At 39.7% G+C, this 20,966-nt stretch overlaps 1 protein-coding gene across 1 annotated transcript in view; it reads right to left on the bottom strand.

Moving 5' to 3' along the window:
* LOC106949049 (F-box/WD repeat-containing protein 7) overlaps positions 1-19,353 on the bottom strand; it is a 62,276-nt gene extending 42,923 nt beyond the window's left edge. The window contains exon 1 of the mRNA XM_015035029.1: positions 18,938-19,353. Within this exon, the coding sequence (XP_014890515.1) occupies positions 18,938-19,165 (228 nt within the window). The 5' untranslated portion in view covers positions 19,166-19,353. The remainder of the gene's footprint in view (positions 1-18,937) is intronic.
* Positions 19,354-20,966: the final 1,613 nt, after the last annotated feature.

Raw genomic sequence — 20,966 nt, 5'->3', positions numbered from 1 at the left:
TTAATGGGCTTTAGATATGATGAGGTGCAGTGTTTGGTGCAGGACATTCAGGAACTTTCATCTGAGCTCATGATGTTCAACAGAATTCAGGCTAAGGGCCACTTCTAACCTTTAAGGTTTTCAGAAACTGGAATTTGAATGCAACACGTCAAGAACCGGTCTGAAACTCAGGCTTCTCCGTGTTGCTTATTTTATCAACATATAATTTGATTAAAATGTGATTTAAAAAAAAAAATTAGAATGGAGAGCCTTTATCATCACTGCACTGTAACAGTACAACAAAAATTGAAAGATGCCAATAAATGGTACAGATAGGCATTGAATGACATAATTAAAACTCATTACAAATGATATGCAAATTGAAAAAATGTAAGAATAAAAAAATAGACGTTCTGGATGTCACGGCTCTACACCGTCTGCCAGAAGGTAACAGTTTGAACAGGAAATTAACAACGGACCCTGAAATGATTTCGATTTAACATTTTAATGGAGCCTCACCACTAGATGCATGTCTAAACTCTGATATGGGAATGATTACACACCTGACTGACCAGAGCTCCAGGTGCAGGTCAGAAAATTACCAATAAATCGTGTTGGTAAGGACACTACGCACCATGGATTTAATACAAAAAAATAAACCGCAAGAAGTGTAGTACAGTGTTTATTACTGCAACTAATAGTAGCTGGATTTCTATGCTGGGTTTGGTGACGAACCTCTGTCTATATTACACATTTCACTTCATCTTTCTGACTTTTAGAAAAATCTAACTTTTAGGTGTTGGGTTCATGTTCACATGTTTGGATGCAATGTTGCGCATTTCTAATCTTCACACTATGCTGCAGTAAAGGTAATTTTTGGGGCGGTGCATGGCACAGCGGTCAGAGTGGGCACCTGGTATGCTGGCGCTACAGACTTCGACACGGCACATCTCTCCTATAGTACAGCATCCTGAAATGGACTCTATTAAACATTTTAATGGAGTCTCACTACAAGATGTAGTCCAGGAGATGTGTTTGCATGTATTGTCCATAGTAGGGTTAGAATAGTTTTGGGTTTTTCATTATAGTTCAGTTTTATTTCGATGTGATTTTTTTTTGTCAAATTCAGTTCGTTTTGATTAGTTTTTAGAGTGTGATCGATAATTATTTTTAGTTATCACTTAAAAAATGCTCAGTTTTAAATTAGTTTTTATTATAGTAGTAGTTTAAGTTTTTTCACACTTAGGTTCATTTTTAGGTGCAGAATTCAGAAAGGTCAAAATATTGTATTGTGATTATGTATAGATAGATGTACCGATTCACTGGGTAATGAATACTCAACAGAAGATACAATTAAAAAAAAATGTTTTCTCCCAAATTTGCTGTTGCCATTTTGCGGACTAGAATAAGTACCACCATGAGAAGTCTGGAGGACAGTAATTTGCCAACAGCTGGCATAGTTTATTAGCCTTTCACGTCAGTTCGAAAGGCTAATAAGCAGATTCATAAACACAAAAACATAGAATATTATATCTAGAAATTCTGTATATTTTAGTTATTTTCATAAATACATGATACAGTTCCAGTTGGTCAAAGTTTTTTCCCCATTAACTACCGTTTTTATTTACTTCAGTTAACAAAAATGTTCCCTCAATTTCAGTTTTCGTTATTTCACCAGTTTTAGCTGACTATAACAATTTAGGCACAGAAATGACCAGCCTGAATGATTTTTTAATTGGTTCGATTGGTGAAGAAATTGTTTTACAACACCACAGCAACAAAGAGCCGGACCTGTGGTCTGAGCCTTTACAGCTAAATATTTCCCTGCAGTCATAAAGCTAACATTAGCAAAACCGTCACCAGCAGAGATCGTGGATGAGAGGCAGCACTCTTCGCAACCAATTCAGCCTTGACCCCAACAGGTGACCTTTCCGATTTCACAATAGGCGACGCACAATGGGCGCCATGTGCCTGGTGGTTTAATCTGCACAGCCCATCTGCCGTAGCTCCAGCCTGGGAGGGCGGAGGGAGTGGCCGGCGTTCCTCTGAAGCTCCTGGGTGTCTGCCTCTCTGCGTCCTGGGGGACAGCTGTATGGTAATGTGCACAAGAGGCTGGGGACAGCAGCAGTCACTGGGATTGCCAGGCAGACGCAGAACAAGGAAGCCCTTCTCAGTGGGGTAGCCAGAGGCATGAACTTGGCAGATTAGACATTCAGGAAACAAATAATCAGAGGCGGGCACCCTTGATCAGCAGCAGCAGCAGCAGCAGCAGCAGAGACAGCCCAGAGGGAGAAGGAACTAACAAACAGAAAACATCAAACGCATTGGGGCTGAAGGAGTATTTCTCTTTGCTGCAGTCTTTAGAACAAACGAGCCTGACTGAATCTATCTTCAAACTCCTCGATCCACATATGGCTGGACAGAGGCGTCTGATCTGATCTACATCAGACTTCAGATCAGTGGCAGGTGATGTGGATAACTGAAGCACGACCAGCAGACTGAAACACTGAAGGCTGCCAGAAAATAACAGATAAATAATTCAAGGCCAGGCAAGTTGCAGACCTAATCTTCATGTGACGATGACGAAGGGCAGGCAGGGCTGTGGGCAGCCTTGAAGGACCCCGCTAGACTCTGTAAACTGTTGCCAGGCAACAGTCTTCGCTGTGGCTGGCCTTCAGCCTGCAGTGTGTGCTGCTGCCTCTGGCCTTGTCTCAGGAGAAGACTTCCATTCGCCTCTAAAGTCCGCAAACTCCATTTCTTAGGAGCAATGACCAGAATATGAGGCTGGAAATAAACCAGAAACCTGTCGCCGTGTAACATAACAGCTTCACTGCCTCCTTCACTCAGATACCCCATTAATACCCCCACACAGGTGAACGAGACTGAAAATAAGATTTACTTCTTCCTTTCCTGACCCTGCTGCTTAGACATAGACTAGTTACACAGACCACTGCCTCATGGTATTTCAAATTCAAAAGTACTTTATTGATCCCAAAGGGGAATAAAATTTTTAGCTCACTGGTGTCCAGGATTTATTATTAGGGAAGCATCTCACTGTTCTGGTGGGGATGGTGCTGTCCACACAGAAGTTTATGTTGTCACTCATTCAGGGCATTGATGTCCTCTCTATGTGGCTGGCAAAGAGCAATCCAATCAGTTACTTCAAAACAGTCGTCTTCCTAACAGGTAGTCAGGTTTACATTCAGAGCGGAGATAAATAAGATTGTGATCTGATTTCCACAGAGGAGGTCTTGGTTTAGAGACAAATAATGATATTTGCATAAAACAAATGCAAATAGCAGGTGCTGATTAAGAAAAAAGTTCCAGATTTAGATGGAACTGCAAAGACTCCTTGAGTCACAGCAGCAATTGTCTTGCCAGGCGACTACATGGCACTGTGATTTTAGCATGTCATCAAACATGTGATTTGACCCTTCGCTTCCGCCTCCTTTAAAGAGAAACCTGTCTCTGTCTCCCATGAATGAAGTGCTTTTGTAACACATATATTCCTCATCAGGAATTGTGTTAAACTGAACAGGTTAAGTAGCACAATACACCAAAATGCAGAAAAATGCTATCCGCCATTGTCTTTGTTGTTGTCTGCCTGTTCATGTAAAGAATAACTTTGCAGCTGCGTTCTGCACATGTGTGCATTCACACCTGTGGAATACTCGCAACCATCGCAAAATGCAACGGTTTAATCTTTGGAAATCCAGAAAAATGTGAGATTAGCTTTAAGTTTCAGCTTTCAGTTAAGATGGTGACCCTACTATTTTTAGCAATGTAACATAACAGCTGGTCATTGGTTAATCATTATTATAGTGAGACCAAGCAAAAGTGAAGCCGACACTTCCCGAACCTGTACACAGAGTTCAGGTCTGAGCTTCCAAATATGTGTCTTTTCAGGAGTGAGAACGGGAAGATGAACTCTGTAGTTGCTGCTGACTTAGCAGATGCTTCTACCGCTGGCATGTAAGACGGTGAGGGGTTGGAGGGGGGCATGGAACGGCAGTACAATCTGGCCATCAGGCCCTGGCGGTCCCGTGCTAGCCCCGCTCATCACAAATTAAAGAGGCCAGTTGGACTACATCAGCACTTTCTGCTCTATCCAGAGTAGCATGCTGATGTTTGGAGGAGGTGTACATCTCTGTGTGTGCGTGGGAGGATGGGGGGGGGTGTTGGGTGAGATCCTGACCAGATTGGGATGGTGAAGAGTCAACACATGTGGCTTCTGGTATTCTCAAGCAACTTTAATACAAACAGTTCCTTCGACTAGGCCAAGGGTGTCTAAAGTGCGGCGCGTTGGCCATTTGTGGCCCTTCGACACAACTTTGGGCCATCCAGCATAGGTGTGTGATGCAGATGGAGACTTTTTATTTTTAAAACATGGTAAAATTACTACAGATAGAATTTTCTTATAACAGAAAATGATAAGTACAGCACAAAGTATTTGTGTATTTTTACCAAGTTCTTATAACGAGTCAAACCAAGTCTATCCACATGCTTTTACTGAAATGCTGACTTTGCTGCACCCAAATCTGCTTTTTTTTGTCATTTTATTTAACAATGAAAATAGCAGACATCTTGAAAGTGAACCAAATTTTGTTTTTTCAACTAAGAATAGATTTGTTCCATTGAGGCCAAAAGAATTTGAAACTAAATGTCTGTTCATACAGCTAATGTGTAAAGTCCTTTCAGGTCATGGATGTACGATGAGTCTGGATAGCCTGTGCACATGAGAAAGAATAAGGTATGGTTGAAAAACTCAAATATGACACTTCACCTGTTTCTCTAGGAAGACAACTACTCTACTGATCCACACTAGTCCTCTAGTTAGAAAGACGGGCTTAATGAGATAACGAGCCTGACTATGAATGTTGTGTTCTGGTCCGGAAACAAAGCTGAAAAATCTAATGTAGCCATAGACTCCCCTCCTCTGTCATCTATCAAGCTAGCATAACTAAATAAGAACACACACAATCCAGATGGTCTGGGTTTATGTGAGTGTGCGTGTGTGTGCGTGTGTGTGTGTGTGCGTGCGTGCAAAGAAACCAGTTTTATAGATCCCAGAAATGTGTCTTTTTGCTATCAAGGAGAGAATAGTTATTGCAAGTCTATGATTTGCAACCTGTTGGGTTTACTTAGATTAAAACTGTTAAATCTACTTTGAATAATTAATTGATCATAATTGTTGGATAGCTGTTGGATAACTAGGACCCATGTATGTGCAACTGAACTGAAACACGTTTTGTAAAGTGAGACATTTGTTGTGAATTGGCGCAACATAAATAAACTGAATTGAATTGTTGTGAAAACCATAAAATACTGACTGGGTAAACAGTCAGTATTATTACCCTGTTAAGGTAATAATTTAGTCATTCTAAAGATACAGTTTAACTATCAGCAGCTTGTTTGTTAAGCAGCAGACTGCAGGATAGCTACCACATTCAAAGACCCGACTAGAAAACCAATCGGCTTGTTCCTCTCCCAGTGTTTCTCAATAAACAGCAGACCAGTGAAAACATTCTAAGCTTGCTTGATAATTAGCGTTTCTGACGCATATAGTCTTAAGTCTATTTGCATCAAACCCAAAATAATAATGCACTGAAGATGTGCACAAATTCTATAGAAGCAGCTAGGGATGCAAACAATAAACTGACTTATGATTAATTGTCAACAATGTTTTATTCAATTAAATTTAGTTCCAATGGATTAACTAATAACGTCCGCTTAGACATTTCTGTTAGTGTTGTAGTTTGGCCACCATCCAGCAGAGGGCGTGTGTCACTGCTCATCATAAACCAGAAAGCAGTTGATACAGAAACAAAAATGGTGGAGCTATCCCAGAACGAGAAAGAGAAACAGTCCAAACAGAGTCTTTTGTGGGATGCAAAATGAATTTGACGCGGTTCTGTTTAGAAATATAAACACTTGACAGGCACCTTAAGTTTCACCTTAACGCTGATCTAGCTGAGCTGTGTGGTGGAGCAGCGGCAACTTCTCAACCAAAAGTGACTGATATGCTACGAAGACAGAAACATGGAGGGGATCACTCAGAAAAACTGCAACATGATGGGGGGAAAAAAAACATGATGCCAGTAAGTAAAGTTGATTTTGAGGTTCTGTTGTGAGTACTTGAAGCACTTCATGGAGCCACATTTGAACACTCCTTCCAGAGCAACCACAGATACTTCTGCATGAATATCGCTCTGTTCATAGGGAATTTAGTATTTCAAAATAAAATATTGTTTTCATCTTTTATTTTTGTAATCGGCAACCTAAGTGATTCCTGTTTTGTTATATTTTGTAAATATGTCTACGCTTAATAATGCAAGAAAACCACAAATTTCTTTTTATTCAGTCAGTATTTCATACAGCTGACAAAATGTAGCCCTTTATGTTATGGAAAGATGGTCAGCGATCTTGATACAAGAGAAAATGGCCGCTTATCAATACATCAATCGATCAATAACATCGGTCAACTATAGATCAACACATAACTCATTAATCATAATTTGCATCTCCAGAAGCAATAGATCTAGTTAGTCATGTTGGGTTTCCATAACTTAACAAAAAAGTCTATGCAGTTGTTTTGGTTAGAAGTGCGTTATAACAAATGAAGGTTTTATGACTCTTTACCAAATGTTTCAATGGCACAGATGAAAATGTATGTACAGAAAATTAATTTCTTATCACTATGTGCCATATTTAGAAGCATATTCCTCTCTTAAGAACCATTGGCAAATGAAGAGGAAGGTAAAAAAAAGCACTTAAAGAGAGACGGAAAATAATTGAACACCGTCTTGTGCTTAACGCCACGATTCTGCTCAACGGCTGAGGAATATAGAGCGGTGATAACACTCTAGAGAACACTGGAGGGTTTGAAGTACTTCTCTCTCTCTCTCACACACACACACACACACACACACACACACACACACACACACACACACACACCCCCCGTGGTTATTTTCCCTCAGCAAGAAATTTTTTTCCCTCCATGTTGAGATAAAGTGTATTCCTACTCAGAGTCTCATTCAGGTGGTTGGGCGTATAAAACAACAATCCATATGAAAAGCTTTTATGAGGTTCTTCTCCTGCTGTAGGTGGACATGATATGGATCCATCATGGGCCTGGCAGCGGGAACGCACAGCGGATCAGAGTTGTCAGAGAGGCTGCTCCGTCCTCCACAGTGAAAAGTATACAGACATGCATCAGCTGACGCCACATCAGCGTCCTGCATGATGAACCGCCTGGAAACGGGACTTTAATGTTTTAGCTCATCACTCTGATGGCTGATCAGCACAGAAATCATCCCAAGCTGTGTGGCAGACTCTCCGTCTGCCACACAGACAGAGAAAACCCATGACAGTTTTGGGTTTTTCATGATAGTTCAGCTTGATTTCGTTGTGGCTTTTTGCTTGTCTAATTTAGTTAGTTTTAATTAGTTTTTAGAATGTCTTTGCTAGTTTTTTCTTTTTATCATTAGTTAAATATTTAGTTTTATTTTAGTTTTTATGTTAGCACTACTTTTAGTTTTTCCATGCTTTGGTTAATATTTAGGTTCAGTTTGAAAGGCTAATGATGAAGAATATTATATCTACAACTTCAGTATGTTGTAGTTTTACAAACACGTGACATAGGTCCAGATAGTTATAGATTTTCCTCATTAATTAGTGTTTTTATTTGTTTCAGTTAACGAAAATGTTTCCTCAATTTCAGTTTTTGTTGGTTTTAGTTAAATTTAATAACCTTGGTCTGATGTAATTCCTAGGAGGATGCAGGTTGAGTTGAAAATATTCTACCATAATCTAATGCAGGACAGTTTTATTTTGTTATTAAAGTGATGCCATGAGTGAACCGCATTGTTAATTTTTCGAATGAAGCCGAAAAATTAGTTCTGAACAATGTGCCGTAGTATTTGATACACAAATATATCAAGCTTTATTGTTACGTCTTTGTTCTGGGTCGTTTACTGAAGCCAAATAATCTCTTCTAGGATTTTCGCAGTAAAATCCGAGACGCATATTATGCGTCTTATTTACACATTATATGATGTAAATAAGATGCATGAGAAGGGCAACTGTTGCAAAAAACAACAGTGGAGTCAAGATGTAAGAAATGATCACTTATTGGGGACAAAAAATGTCATTTTATTTTAAACAGATTACATTAATTTTGATAAACCTTCATGCTTTGAAGATGAATTTTTAAGATAAATACAACAATGTTTTGGGTCTAAGGGTATCAATGTATCAAACATTTTGAAAGTACATGTGGTAAAATAAATTTATTTTATAATTATAGTTATGGACTGCATTTGTAATTTGTATTTTCTTTTAAAATTTCTTCTAAATATATAAATACTTTGAAATAATATTAATGATGATAATAATATTAATCATGCTGTTAGACTGCATGATTATAGCCGAGCCCCGTCTTTGACTCTGGCCTGCACATTCGCCACAACTCAGCAGAAACATGACTAAATCATGTCAGCTTTATTTGTCAAAGAATATTTTGTTAGAAATATTATTTAGAAATAAATACATCAAACTTCCTCTAAAAGCCGTTTTATGTAAGAGAAACGTCCTGAGGCAATTCACATTAAACAGCTGAATCTTTAAAGAAAACTTTGCTTTTAACAACTTATTTTAATGTACATTTGATTTTTAGTTGTCTGCTTATTATTCTGCTTTTAAGCTAAGTTGTTGCTTCAGTATTTAACAAAAGCTACAGGCCTGTTAGCATTGACCTTGTACAAAAGGATGTTTTTTCGTTTTTGTTGCATACTTACCACTGCGTTAATGTGGGAGATGGAGGAGTGGATCTGGTCCACTAATACGGCGCCGAGTGCTGCAATCACGGCCATGACAATGTCAACGTTTACCAAAGCTCTTAGCCAGGTGTGTCTGCAGACACCAGGACTGCTTTTACTTATTAGCTTAGTAGAGACGAGGATGGATGTTTTTTTTGTTTGTTTGTTTTGTTTGTTTTTTTTAACAGGGGCAGAAGAGGAAATGGCGTGATTTTAAAATCGGCACAAACAACAAGACCAGCGGGAGGGAGGGAGGGAGGGAGGGAGGACGTAGCCGCAGCCAACTAAATTCACACATCAGGCAAAGTGGTGCACAAAAAGCTGAGGCTGAACGTATGGATCCTGGTTGGTTGACACACAAAGGCTCTAAAAGTCATCAGTTTTTAGGTCATGCTGCCCCCTATTGGTCACAGAAATATTCTGAGCTTTTGCGCCTGAGAACAAAATGTGTTTGCAACAAATGTGGTTCAGAATAAAGGATTAGAAAAGAGAAAGGAAACCACAGCATGAGCATTTACAGGAAAACAAAACTTTTTCTTACCTTCATGTTCCCGTCCAACCGGAAGAAAGGAGACATAGAAAAAAAATAAGAGAAAGATTTCAGTTATTAAAAGGTCTTTTTTTTTTTTTCTTTTTTACAGTTTACAGTACAATTCAATGGACTTTTTAAAGGCTGAATTACAGATTATCAGAAATCTCTTTTAGGAGTTTTTAAAGGACCAGTTTTATGTATTTTAGTGCCATTTTATAGCACAGTCAAGTAACCAAGCTACCTTCGGGTCACTTGTCTCTTATCCGCCAGTTTTTTATACATACTTTGTTACCTTTTGTTTATAATCACTTAAACGCTGTAGTTTAAAATTAGCCTAATATAAATGCATTAAGACTTTTTGTAAACTTCTGTTTGGAAGCAACTCCAGCTCCTGTTCTTGGTCTGACTCATCTGAACGAGTCATACAATGAGTCATGTTTCATTGAGTGTTTTTATCATTTGAGCAAATCAAGGCTGCTCCTCTGTCTCCTGGAGAAGACGTCCAGAATGACTCAGCCATGTGTTGTTACGGCAACAATGTCTGCTAGAATCGCTCCAGAATTCCTGTATCTCCGCAGGAACCCCGGAGCAGACGGCTTCTCTCTCTGCTACAGACGGGACAGATGGTCCGCTGCGGTCGGAACCACCTGGAGCTAAACCTGCCCAGGACACACCGTCTCCCCTCATCACCCCCAACAACTCTGGGCCCACTGTGCATCACTGCTGGTTCGTCATAAGTAGGAAATTATTATTTCTTGTAAGTATCTAAGCTGATGCTGCTTTAGTTAAAATGCCAGTTATGCAGTGTCTGCAGTTCTAGGCGCCACATTGAATCCCAGCCATTAAAACTAAGTTTAAGTCTTAGTTTATTTCCATCTTGGAATGCAGCCTATAAATTGACTTACAACTAAATGTTGATTAATGGTTAGTTTGATTAAAATTAGTTCCAATCTATTAAATTATTAACATCCGGTTAGACCTTCTTTCAGTGCTGTAGTTTGGCCACTATCCAGAATAGGGCACCACTGGTCATGTTTAAGTGGAGACAGTTAATACAGAAATAAATATGGCGAGGTCATACCAGAACGAGAAAGAGAAACTGTACAGAGTTCGCTGTGGGATGAAAAGTAGCAATTTATCCGATTATCTTTGGAAATATAAACACTCGACAAGCTCCTTATGTTTCACCTTAATAAGAGCTCATTCAGTCAAGCTGCATGACAGAACTTCTCATTCATAAATTACTGATACGCTACAAAGTTGAGAAAGTGATGACAGAGAAGTGAAAGTGTTAAATCTGGAAAATTGTAACATGGTAGAAAAAAAATATGATGCTAATAAGCAAGGTTGATTTTGAGGGCGGGTGTAAATTAAATCACTTCATGTCCAAGTTTAACAATGTGAGAAAACCAACATTTTCTGTTTATCAAGTCAATATTTGATAAAGCTGACAAAATGAAGTTAACATTTTTTATTTTTTACATTCAGCATATGAAAAATGTATTTCTTTATGTTATGGAAAGACGGTTGGCGAGAGAAAAGTTGGTGGCATCAACTAAGACTCTTTCACTCTTTGGTTCCCTGACAGCAGTGTCGGGTCTTGCCACTGTGCCTCATAACTGCTTAAAAATACACAAGTGTGAATAAAAAGGTTAAGGTGACACCACAAGTTTGGCAGGATTTCAGATATTTAAAACAAAAACACATCAATAGTTGTTGATATTGACCGATATCAATAATGGTTTCATACTTCACAGAATAGTATGAAGCCCTATATTGTGATTAGTTTTTCAGTCATATCATCCAGCCCTATACATATTCGTTTGTTTCAACTTTTGTTCAGAAAAAGTATCACGTATTACTAAATGTCAGTTGTACTTGAAATGTGTATGAAACCATTAAGTTTTAAAATCCAATGTTCTAATGTGGTTCCAGTGAGGTGGAGAGGGATTTCCTGCCAACATTTTATCCCCCTCCAAAAAAACATAGAAAAAAGACATCAGGAGCCAAATTTCAAAAGTAATATAAAACACGTTGGCAGTGCAAAAAAAAAAAAAAACAGATGACTTTCATTTCTGAACCAGCAGCTAATCCTCTGCCAGTCAGGAAGCATTTGTCCTGTTTGAGCCAACAGAGGGCGAGCTAAACGGAGCCACATCACCTGCTGCCCGAGACGCATGCAGGAAACGTTTCTTTAATAATAAATAGGGACAAGGAAGCGTGATTTAACTTTGAATTGTCAGGAATGTCCTCACAGAATAATGTGAAAACTAGAGTGAATAAGCACGAGTTAAATATTTCTACTGTAAATGTTTGTGCTTTTTTGAAACATCGGTGAAATCTGAGTGTTATTAATACTGTTTACCTCGGCAACCATGGTGAAACGTTCTCCAAGCCTTTCTGTGTTGCAGTTGGGACGTGATAAGCCTTCATCTGTTGGACCATATAGTATTTCATTGGTGCTACCTGTACCGACGTGGCTCCTCGTTTCTGACAGATGGATATTTTTGGTCTGAACGCCGTCGCCACCGTCAGACATGGAGGCAGATTACTCCACAGCCAAGGTCATTATGAAGATGAGAACTTGCAAAACATGGACGTTGGGGCCTAAATTACCGCTCGCACCATCCAGGCTGATAAAGAACCAGGTCGGACGGAGAGAATGTGGCCGACAGCTGAAAACAAGTTACAGTTTATCCTAGATTATTTTACCCTCATCTCGAGCAACTTTCTTATTTATCTTAATCCATAAACATATTATTATGAAGAATTTCACCAAAAAATTCTTCATTTTTTGAAGAATTCTTTTTTTCAAAAAAAGTTTTTTTTTTTTCCTTTTTTTTCTGGTAAATAAACTTACCATGGTAAAATGGTAAATTTTGCCATTTAAATAAATTTAAATAATAATGAAATCATATTTCTTACATATTGGTCAAAGCAGCTTTTGCAAACCATTGTTGACAAAGTAAGTCTGATCAAATGGTTTCTTTTACACTTCAACCATTTGAAAGAAAACATTTTGTTGCAGTTTATATTTACATGTTTGACCAACATAGTCAACCTATTGTTTTTGTCAATGTCAGATCATTTTCAACTGGCTCTTCTACTCCTAATTGAACTTACTGGACAAATTAAAGTTGTTTTTAGATGTTTGACCAAGCTTGTGAAGCTATTGGTGTATTTTAGTGTGCTGTTCAGCTGTAGAGTTGGCAAATAAATTTGTAATTCAGTACAAAATGTCTGTGTTTAAAAAGTTTTTTTTTTTTTTTTTAAAGTCAATCCAGAGCTGTTTTTCTGTATTGGATTGGTATTGGTTGATGCCTAACTTCAGATCGATATTGGTACCGGAAGTGAAAAAAGTGGATAGGCGCACCACTACCTCAGTCAAGATTATTTAGCTTAAAATTAAACAAATGTTAGTGTACCTTTAAACTGAAGGTAAAGCCATATTTAAGGTCTGTGACCGATGGAAGAAGCCTCTTCCTCCCTCCTGGGAGCTATCAGAGCCTCCAGGCAGCCTGCAGCAGCTGAGGCAATGACGGCATCCACTATTCACTGCATGTAAAGCACCATATAACACTATAACGATAATGTGCACCATCAAATCATATTTTAACCAGACTTCAGTTCAAAAAAAGTGTCAGCTAGGCCATTATGAGCTGCTTGATGCTGGAATCAGAATAATCAGGACATGAGGAGGAAAATAAACCAGGAGGATGTAAGCGCCTTGACTGATCCTCTACCTCAGCCTGTGCTCCTCCTGGCAACCTGCAGATTAAACACAACTGCTCGGGCGAACCCGGGTCTGGGCCGCCAGTCGACCGGATCCGTGCGTCTCCCCGGAATGGAGCAGCTTCTCAGAATAGCCAATGGCAGATGCCTCTGCTCTGGGTTATTTGCAGCCCAAGGGCAAAGAATCTGCCATCCTGCAGCGCAGCGCTTCTGCTGCTGCTCCACCACAGACCGTTAGCTAAGAACTAAATCTTTAAAATGGCAGAATTATGTATTTTCCAGGCACACAGTGCCGTTTTATAGCACATTCACACAACTATGTTATCTTCAGCTGTTATAGAAATGCTCCATCAAATATGACTTAAAAGATATGACTGTCATTCAACACCTTGAAATTGGTCCTCTTCTCTCTTCAAGAAACTGCTGCTCTTTCTGAAACTCCGCCTTCAGGAAGTCATCCCAACATGGCTCCTCTATTAACCCCTAAGAATGTTTTTATCAGCTCCTATAACAAGCTCAATAAAGGATTTCTCAAACATCCATGAAAGAATCAAAGCAACAGTCCAGGTAAGTTTTTGACAAGGGAATAACATTACACAAAAGTGGCCCTTTAAAAAACATGCTGCACAATGATCCTCCAACAACTTCCTGTCATCTTCTTCATGGTTTGTGACATGTTGATCATGTGTCTCGTGTGATATGAAAAAAGTGTTTCCATTAAAGTTATGCAAGATAAAAAAAATTTGATGCAGCCAAAAAAACATCATTCTATCACCAAAGCTTTTTATCAACAAGGTTTTTGTTTAAATAATAAAATATTTAAAGCAAATAAAAAGTGGCTGGCTTTAGAAAGGAGTTCTAGATCATTTTTTTCATACAGTTTCAGAATATTTCATCTCTTCAATCATCCTTTATCTGCAAAGGAAAGATGCTGAAGCTTAAAGTCAGCTTAAACTTTCAGTAATGAAGAGGATGCTCCATGTCTATTATTTCTAATCATTGCTGACATCTCCATCATGTACTTTATGCATGTTTGAAACATGTTAATATGAACTTCTCACATCAAGCAGTTCATCTGATCTAAACTCTTCACAGCTTCATCCAGACTTCCTTCCAGTGCGTTGCAATGTCTTGCATCACATACGGAAGTCGGGGAAGAAAGAATAAAAACTTGGAAAGACTAATTAGCTTTTCACTCCGTCATGCTCATCATTATGCATCAGGCTATATGTAAACTAAAACTAGCCTTTTAACTAGAACTAGTTAAAAGGCCTGGTTGTTTGTGGAGCAGCAGGATGCCTGCAGGCCAGCTTTGGTTTCTGTACACTCGGGTCCACAGAGAGCGCCGACAGTAAACGCAGCTGCTCCTTCATGCCACACTGCTTAATAAACACGTCTGCAGATTAAAAACTCTGAACCAGGCAGAAACAGCAGCGAGACTGAAAACTTTCACAAGTGCACCTATAAGGTTAACTATAGTAATCGGGGCATGTTAACAGGCTCATGTTGATGCTTTATACTGTATTTTTTGATCAATGGCGGTGCAAAATTTACAAATATATGGTAAATAAGTATAAAACATAACATCATTTTGGAAGTTATCCAGTAAATACTATAAATGGTAACTAAATGGAATTCATATGTAGCTTCTTAAAGGGGCAGCATTATCTATTTTCCAGCCACATAGTGGCATTTTATAGCACAATCAAGAAACTATGTTACTTTCAGTTGTTATAAAATGTTGAATATTTATCAAATAGGACATAATGTGCTCTTTGAGGTGGTAACTCAAAAGTTTGGAAACTGCAGCTTTGAGGAAGAGCTACGTCTGGAACGCAGAGGTAGGTCCACCCAGGTGTTTTGCACAGCTGAATGGTTGCCACGGGAGATTGAAGGATTTCTGAAACGTGCATGAAAGAATCAAGGCAACACTCCAAGTATGCTTTTGATGAGGGAATAACATAATAATATGTTTTAATGATTAAAAAAGTCAATTTTACATAACACTGCCCCTTTAAGGAATTGATTCATCAGATCATCTGACTCCAGGTCCACGTCCAGGTTTGTGTCGTAATATGATGTTACAGCTGGCATGATACAACATACACCAGAGTGTCCACAATGCTTGGACACCACATTTTTTATGGTTTTTCCATAAAACCACTAACTTTGTGTATGTACTACATCTATTTTTTCACTCCATGCTGTTTTTTTTATTTTATTTTATTTTAAGCAGTTATGAGGCTCAGTGGCAAAACCCCCTGAAACTGCTGCTGCGCACCAGTCTGACTCTCCTCGCGAAGCTTTTCACTCCAGTTTGTGACTCGATTGTTACACGGTCCATGCAACATGGACCGTGTAAAACGGCGCTGTGATGTGGGTAACCCTCCACTGGCTTCTAGGTCAAAATAGGTGATGAGATTAATCTGCATGATGTAATACCATGCAAAACTTTTTAGATCAACATTGATAGCGTCTTTTTTTACATTCAAAGTCTATGCAGTGGCACATTGTGTCATGATCCGTGTTTTTCTGTTTAGTTATTTTGGGATTTTCTGTGTTTAGTCCTGTTTCCCTGAGTCTCTGTGTTGTCCTGTCAGCCCTTGATTGTTCCCAGGTGTGTCTCGTTCCCTTGATTACCCCCTGTGTATTTAAGTCCACCTGCTGTCTCTGTCTCTTGTCGGGTCCTTGTCAAACATGTCATAGGTCATTTGTCTGCCTGCAAACAAATGCAAAGTCCTGTGTTGGTTTAGCTCTCTTTTTCAGTCCTTAGCTTTTCAGTTGCTACCGGTAATTAGCTGTGTGCTAACTCTCTGCCATGCTGCCTGTTCTGGACTGTTGAGCTTTCTTCATTAAATCCATCATCATCTTTATCACAATCTGGGTCTCTGCATCTCTTCTCACCACCTCGCAACCACCACACCTGACACATCGAGGGCCATCATCTAGTACGGTGCAATTTGAAGCATTTTGAGCGTTCAACGCTTTGGACATATAGGCCGTCCACTGAAAACAATGGCTAGAGCGATTTTGACCCTCCACATGCCTCCATACAGACCCTGAATGTAAACCAGACGCGCCTAATGTGTGAAGCACTGGGTGTAGAGCAAAATATTAAGCGTCTACATCGAACTTAGTAGTGTTGGACATGTTTTGAATGCGCGTAACGCGTTTGGTGTGAACGCACCACTATGGAAAAGAAAACATTGCTCCTCATTCTGACAGGAGAAAAGAGGGAAAGACAGATGAAGCAAAATAAATGCCGATAAAGACCTGAAACCTGGGCGGAGCTTCAGTTTCCAGCAGAAGAACTCTTAATATGACACCAGAGCGACAGTGGGATGGGTTAAATCAAACCACATTGGTGTGAGAGAAATGCCCAGGTCAGAGGTCAGCAACTCCAGTCTGCTGCTCCAACGCAGCTGAATCAGATGGCTGAGTGACCCTCCTTGGCCTGTCAGCCAGTTTGACCAAAGCCTGGTCATCAACCATCCATCTGATCCAGGTGGAGGTCTGGAGCTGCTGGACTCTCTCATGAAGGGAACTGGACACTGAGAGGAAGCGGCTAAAGAAAGCTCCAGCACACCCACAACACCTGCTCACATGGCAGATGCATTCTGCTGATGGCTCTAGATGCAGACATAGCTGCAGTGGGCACGTCCAGATTGCCTTACCCGACAGGCCTGCAGTTCAGGGAGCAGGGGCGTGTTAAAGTGGCAGTGCAGCTAAAACCTCCAGTCATTAAGGATCTATATCATGGCAGCCATTTCCTTCAACAGCTGGAGCTACATTCCTGTTTCCTGAAGTTCAGACATAGTGGGAATTCTCTCTGTAGCTCTTTAACCTGGAGAAGAGGACCTCTGTCTTAATGAACGGCTGGTTTGAATCAAAAAATCCAAGTCTTAGATGACTTAACCTCAAATAAGATCACTTGAAAAAAGCTCCAGGATTTTAGATTATAGTTTAGCTAAAATAAAAGTTTAAGAATAAAAGTAACATATTTCTAAACCAAATGTGATGAATATAGAAGCTCTATGTTCATAAAAGCAAAAGTTTGAGAGTTTTTACAAATATATAAGTTTCAATTTGATGATGGACAGAATTTTAAACTGTTTGTTTGATGGGTCAGTAGGATGTCCAGAGTAATTCCCGTCTTCTTCTTCCTGGTTTGCGCCAGTGGCAGTTTCCGGTTGTTGATCATGTAATAAGTGTTTCCACTGCAGTTTTGCAAAACAAGCCAATTTCAAGATAACCAAAACTTTTTTTTAATCGAACAAGTTTTTTTTTAATCAATTATTTTTTTCCAAAACTGGCATGACTCCATTAAGCAAATTTATTTTCAAAATGTTAAATTGCGTAATTATATGGTACAGCGATACAAACAAACACATGGAAACAGCTTTTACTTTCTATGACTGTTGTGTGGACTTCAAGCCATTTTGATCCATGAAGCTACCAACCATCAGAGTAGTTTGTTCATCAGCAGGACTTTTGCTGAATAGTGAGAAGTTAATGGCAACTATGATTACCTTAGTTTTGTTCTGAACTTTCTACTTTCTCACAACGTTCCCGCCATTTATGGTAAGTCTAAGCATCTCAGCCCCATAGAAATTACTATGACTGCTTTGAACCTAATATCGATCCCTTATAATTAGATTGTTCTTTTTTTTACCTAATATTTTCCACAGTTGTGTTCAAAGATTTGTGACAAAAAAAAAAGTTATATTGATTGCCTACATGTTTGTTCTTGAAGAAGAAAAAATAAAACTAGGAATGGGGGTTTGTTTCATCCTCGAAGCAATTTTAGAGTTACACTAATGAGTTAGACTGCTCACATTATTTCACTGATAAAGCACACGGGGCGGGGGGGAATGTAGAGATCCTCCAGCAGCAGTAAACAAACTAGGATCTTAAAATGGAAACAGCAGCTCAGGTGTAAAGTTGCAACTCTCGATGTCTTTGACACATTCAGGACTTGAGACCTTAATATTAAATGGAAAAAAAATTTATAGCTAACCATAGATCTGTCTGGCAACTGAACCAATTTTAGCAAATATGCAGTCAAGTGTTCTGAAATATGCAAATTGGTAGAATTAATATATATTTTCATATCACTCAGCGTCACATGCAGTAGACGCACACATTAGAACCAGTTTTTACATCAGACGGCTGTCTTGTGACATCTCTACGAATCACTGTGCATTAATCTAGATGAACATTAAGCTGACTGAATTCAGTAGGAATGTTAAAGAAGACTAAAATAGGCCCTCGGCCCGGTCCTTTCTGCTACACTGTCGTCATCTGCTGGGGGCGGAGCCACAGAGAGCAAACCATAAATGGGAAACGGAAACAGGACAAATCAATGCCCTACCACATTCAGTACCATAATACTGATACAAATCAAGCTGCTGTTCACATCCTATTTATTTTTAAAATTATGAATTATGACTAGAACCTAAAATACTTTGGTAGTTTTGTGTCAAATTTAGCAAAAATGTTTGTCAGATAAGTATTTATCAATCTCTGTGAGCAAAAGAGGTAATTATTCTTTGCTAAGCTGTGGTCAAGAACAGAGAATGTGTTGAATAGACTTCAGCAGATCTCTGCAGTTATTCAGCAGATATTTGTAGCTATTCAGCAAATCAGTGGTTATTTAACAGTTATATGCAGTTATTCACCGTTATTCAGCAAACATCTGCAGTTGTTCAGCATTAATCAGCAGATCTCTTTAGTTATTAACCGTGTAGTTACTCAGCAGACATTTTGAGTCTGCCCGTGAGTGAGCTCTAGCCTCTGCAGTGATCTCTGATATTTTAGGATCAGTGATTAAACTGAAACCAAAGTGCATTCCTCTCTGGTGACGGATGCCACTCACCCGTCTGCGACAGAACGGTAAACCTTGCGCGATGATGTTGATGCTAAAGATCTTGAGTACTTTCTGGGGCGGTAACGATTTGGAGGTAATGTCCTTGGGGTCTGGCAGGTCCAGGGCCTGTCTCTCCTGCGGGACACGTACAGCCTTCTCCTTCTCAGTGGCAGCATTTGGCATCTTTGCCCGAGCACCCGACGATGAGAAACGGGGAATGGGGCAATGCCGCAGCATTGCAGAAAAAACGCAAACCTTCTAGTGGATCATGTCCCAGAAGGAGACAGAAGAACCTTTCCCAGCTCCTCTCGGTATCGTCCAGATATCTCAAAGAGGCGCTTGTTGAGCTTCGACCAGATGAGAAACTCGTCCGGCCGTCTGCCTGGCAGTCTTTAAAGTAGTCTTTGAGGTCAGAGTGTCAGCTTAGCGAGGCGCAGCAGCTGATGTCAGAGTCTGAAAAGAGGATGGGCCCAGTCAGACCCAGCTCTCGTGACCCCTGGGTGCTGGAATGTGCACCGGGACTCGTCTGACACAGCACACGTGTGATCGGGGTGATTCCTCACCAGGGTCGTTCTGTCACCACTCTGACCCCTTCGATCTGGATATCACTGGGGTTCAGTTCCTAAATAGACAGCAGTCAACCAACCCTCATCTGAACCTCACGGGTCGGCCGGAGAGAAGACGTTAGGGGTTTGTTAGAAGCTCAGGATCTCTGTGGAAAGGTGCTGAGGAAGGCTGGTCAGGCTTCAGCAGCAGCTATCAGTAGTTCAAGGTTATTCTGAGCAACCCGGGCACCTGAGCAAGAACGCCTGTTATTTAAAGCTGCAGAAGAACGTCACGCTAAAATACAAAGAAAAGCACGACTTCTTCTTCACTCAGTCTGAAAACAAGAACTTTACTGGTAAAAATATCAACAAATGAAGCCGTTTACTGGGGAAAAGTGGAGCAGAAGTAGGGTGGTGTTGTACTTTACGGGCAGTATGCAGCACAGGTAACCAGAGACTGAAACTCTCTTCTACTCTCACACTATTCCCTGCTGTAACTTGATAACCTAAAATATGCTGACAGACTCTTGTGCACAACTTGAGTTCTCGCGCATGGTCGTTTAACTGTTTCCTTCACATTTTAGTTTGAAATGAGTTGATAGAGAGACTACGGAGATGACTGGTTTCCCTCAGAGTATTACCAGCCTGGCGGGCCACCAGGTTTTACTTGCGCCCCCACCAGGCTAGGCATTGTTTGTTTATTTATTAGAATTTTTTTTTTGTACCCCAGCAACAGGGTTGGCAAAGATGAGCTAAAGAGTCTCTTTGAGAGAAGCGGGTGTAGTGAAATAAGCTCCAGAGTTTCAACAGGAAAGTGAAGGTAAGAAAACACTTGAGTTGTACTCAAAGCCAAGAAAATAAAGTCCTAACCATTAACTACAACCATGCCATGTCTTTCAGATGGACAATGCAAACTACATTTATTACTGTGTTTTTATAGGAAGCAATACTTTTTATTTTATCAGTAAAACCAATAACATGGATCTAGCAACAAAAATAAAACTCAACAATAAAATTCACAAAAATCTAACGAACCAATGTCGCCCTCTGGTGTCAAATACCAGCATAACACCACCCCACTGCAGACAAAGATATCCCACCAACCAAATGTATCTCATTTTTTAGACGTATTTCTATCAACCGAACAAATAAAAGTAATAAATAATATGTGGAAAACCAAAGATACACATATTATCTTTGGTATGTGTAACTTCTCTCAAATACTTGAGAGAAGTTGGGAGGACAGAAACACTCCACAAGTTGCTTATGAGGCCAGAAAGGTTCAGTTTGATACATTCCTGCATTCTCCCACGTACTAGTGGGCAGCAGGGGGTGCACATTCAGTATAGGGGGGTTGTTTATTGTTAAATCAATTCTCTAAATTTAACATTTTTAATAAAAAAAAATAATTTTAAAACCACATCCAGTCGATTGGCAATAAATTTCCACGTACCTATGCTAGCTAGTAACCTAGATAGTATGGGTATCTAGAT

Source organism: Poecilia latipinna, unplaced genomic scaffold (assembly GCF_001443285.1).
Source record: "Poecilia latipinna isolate Pla-1442-1.1 unplaced genomic scaffold, P_latipinna-1.0 Scaffold321, whole genome shotgun sequence".
NCBI lineage: Eukaryota > Metazoa > Chordata > Actinopteri > Cyprinodontiformes > Poeciliidae > Poecilia > Poecilia latipinna.
This window is presented reverse-complemented; position numbering and strand designations above follow the sequence as displayed.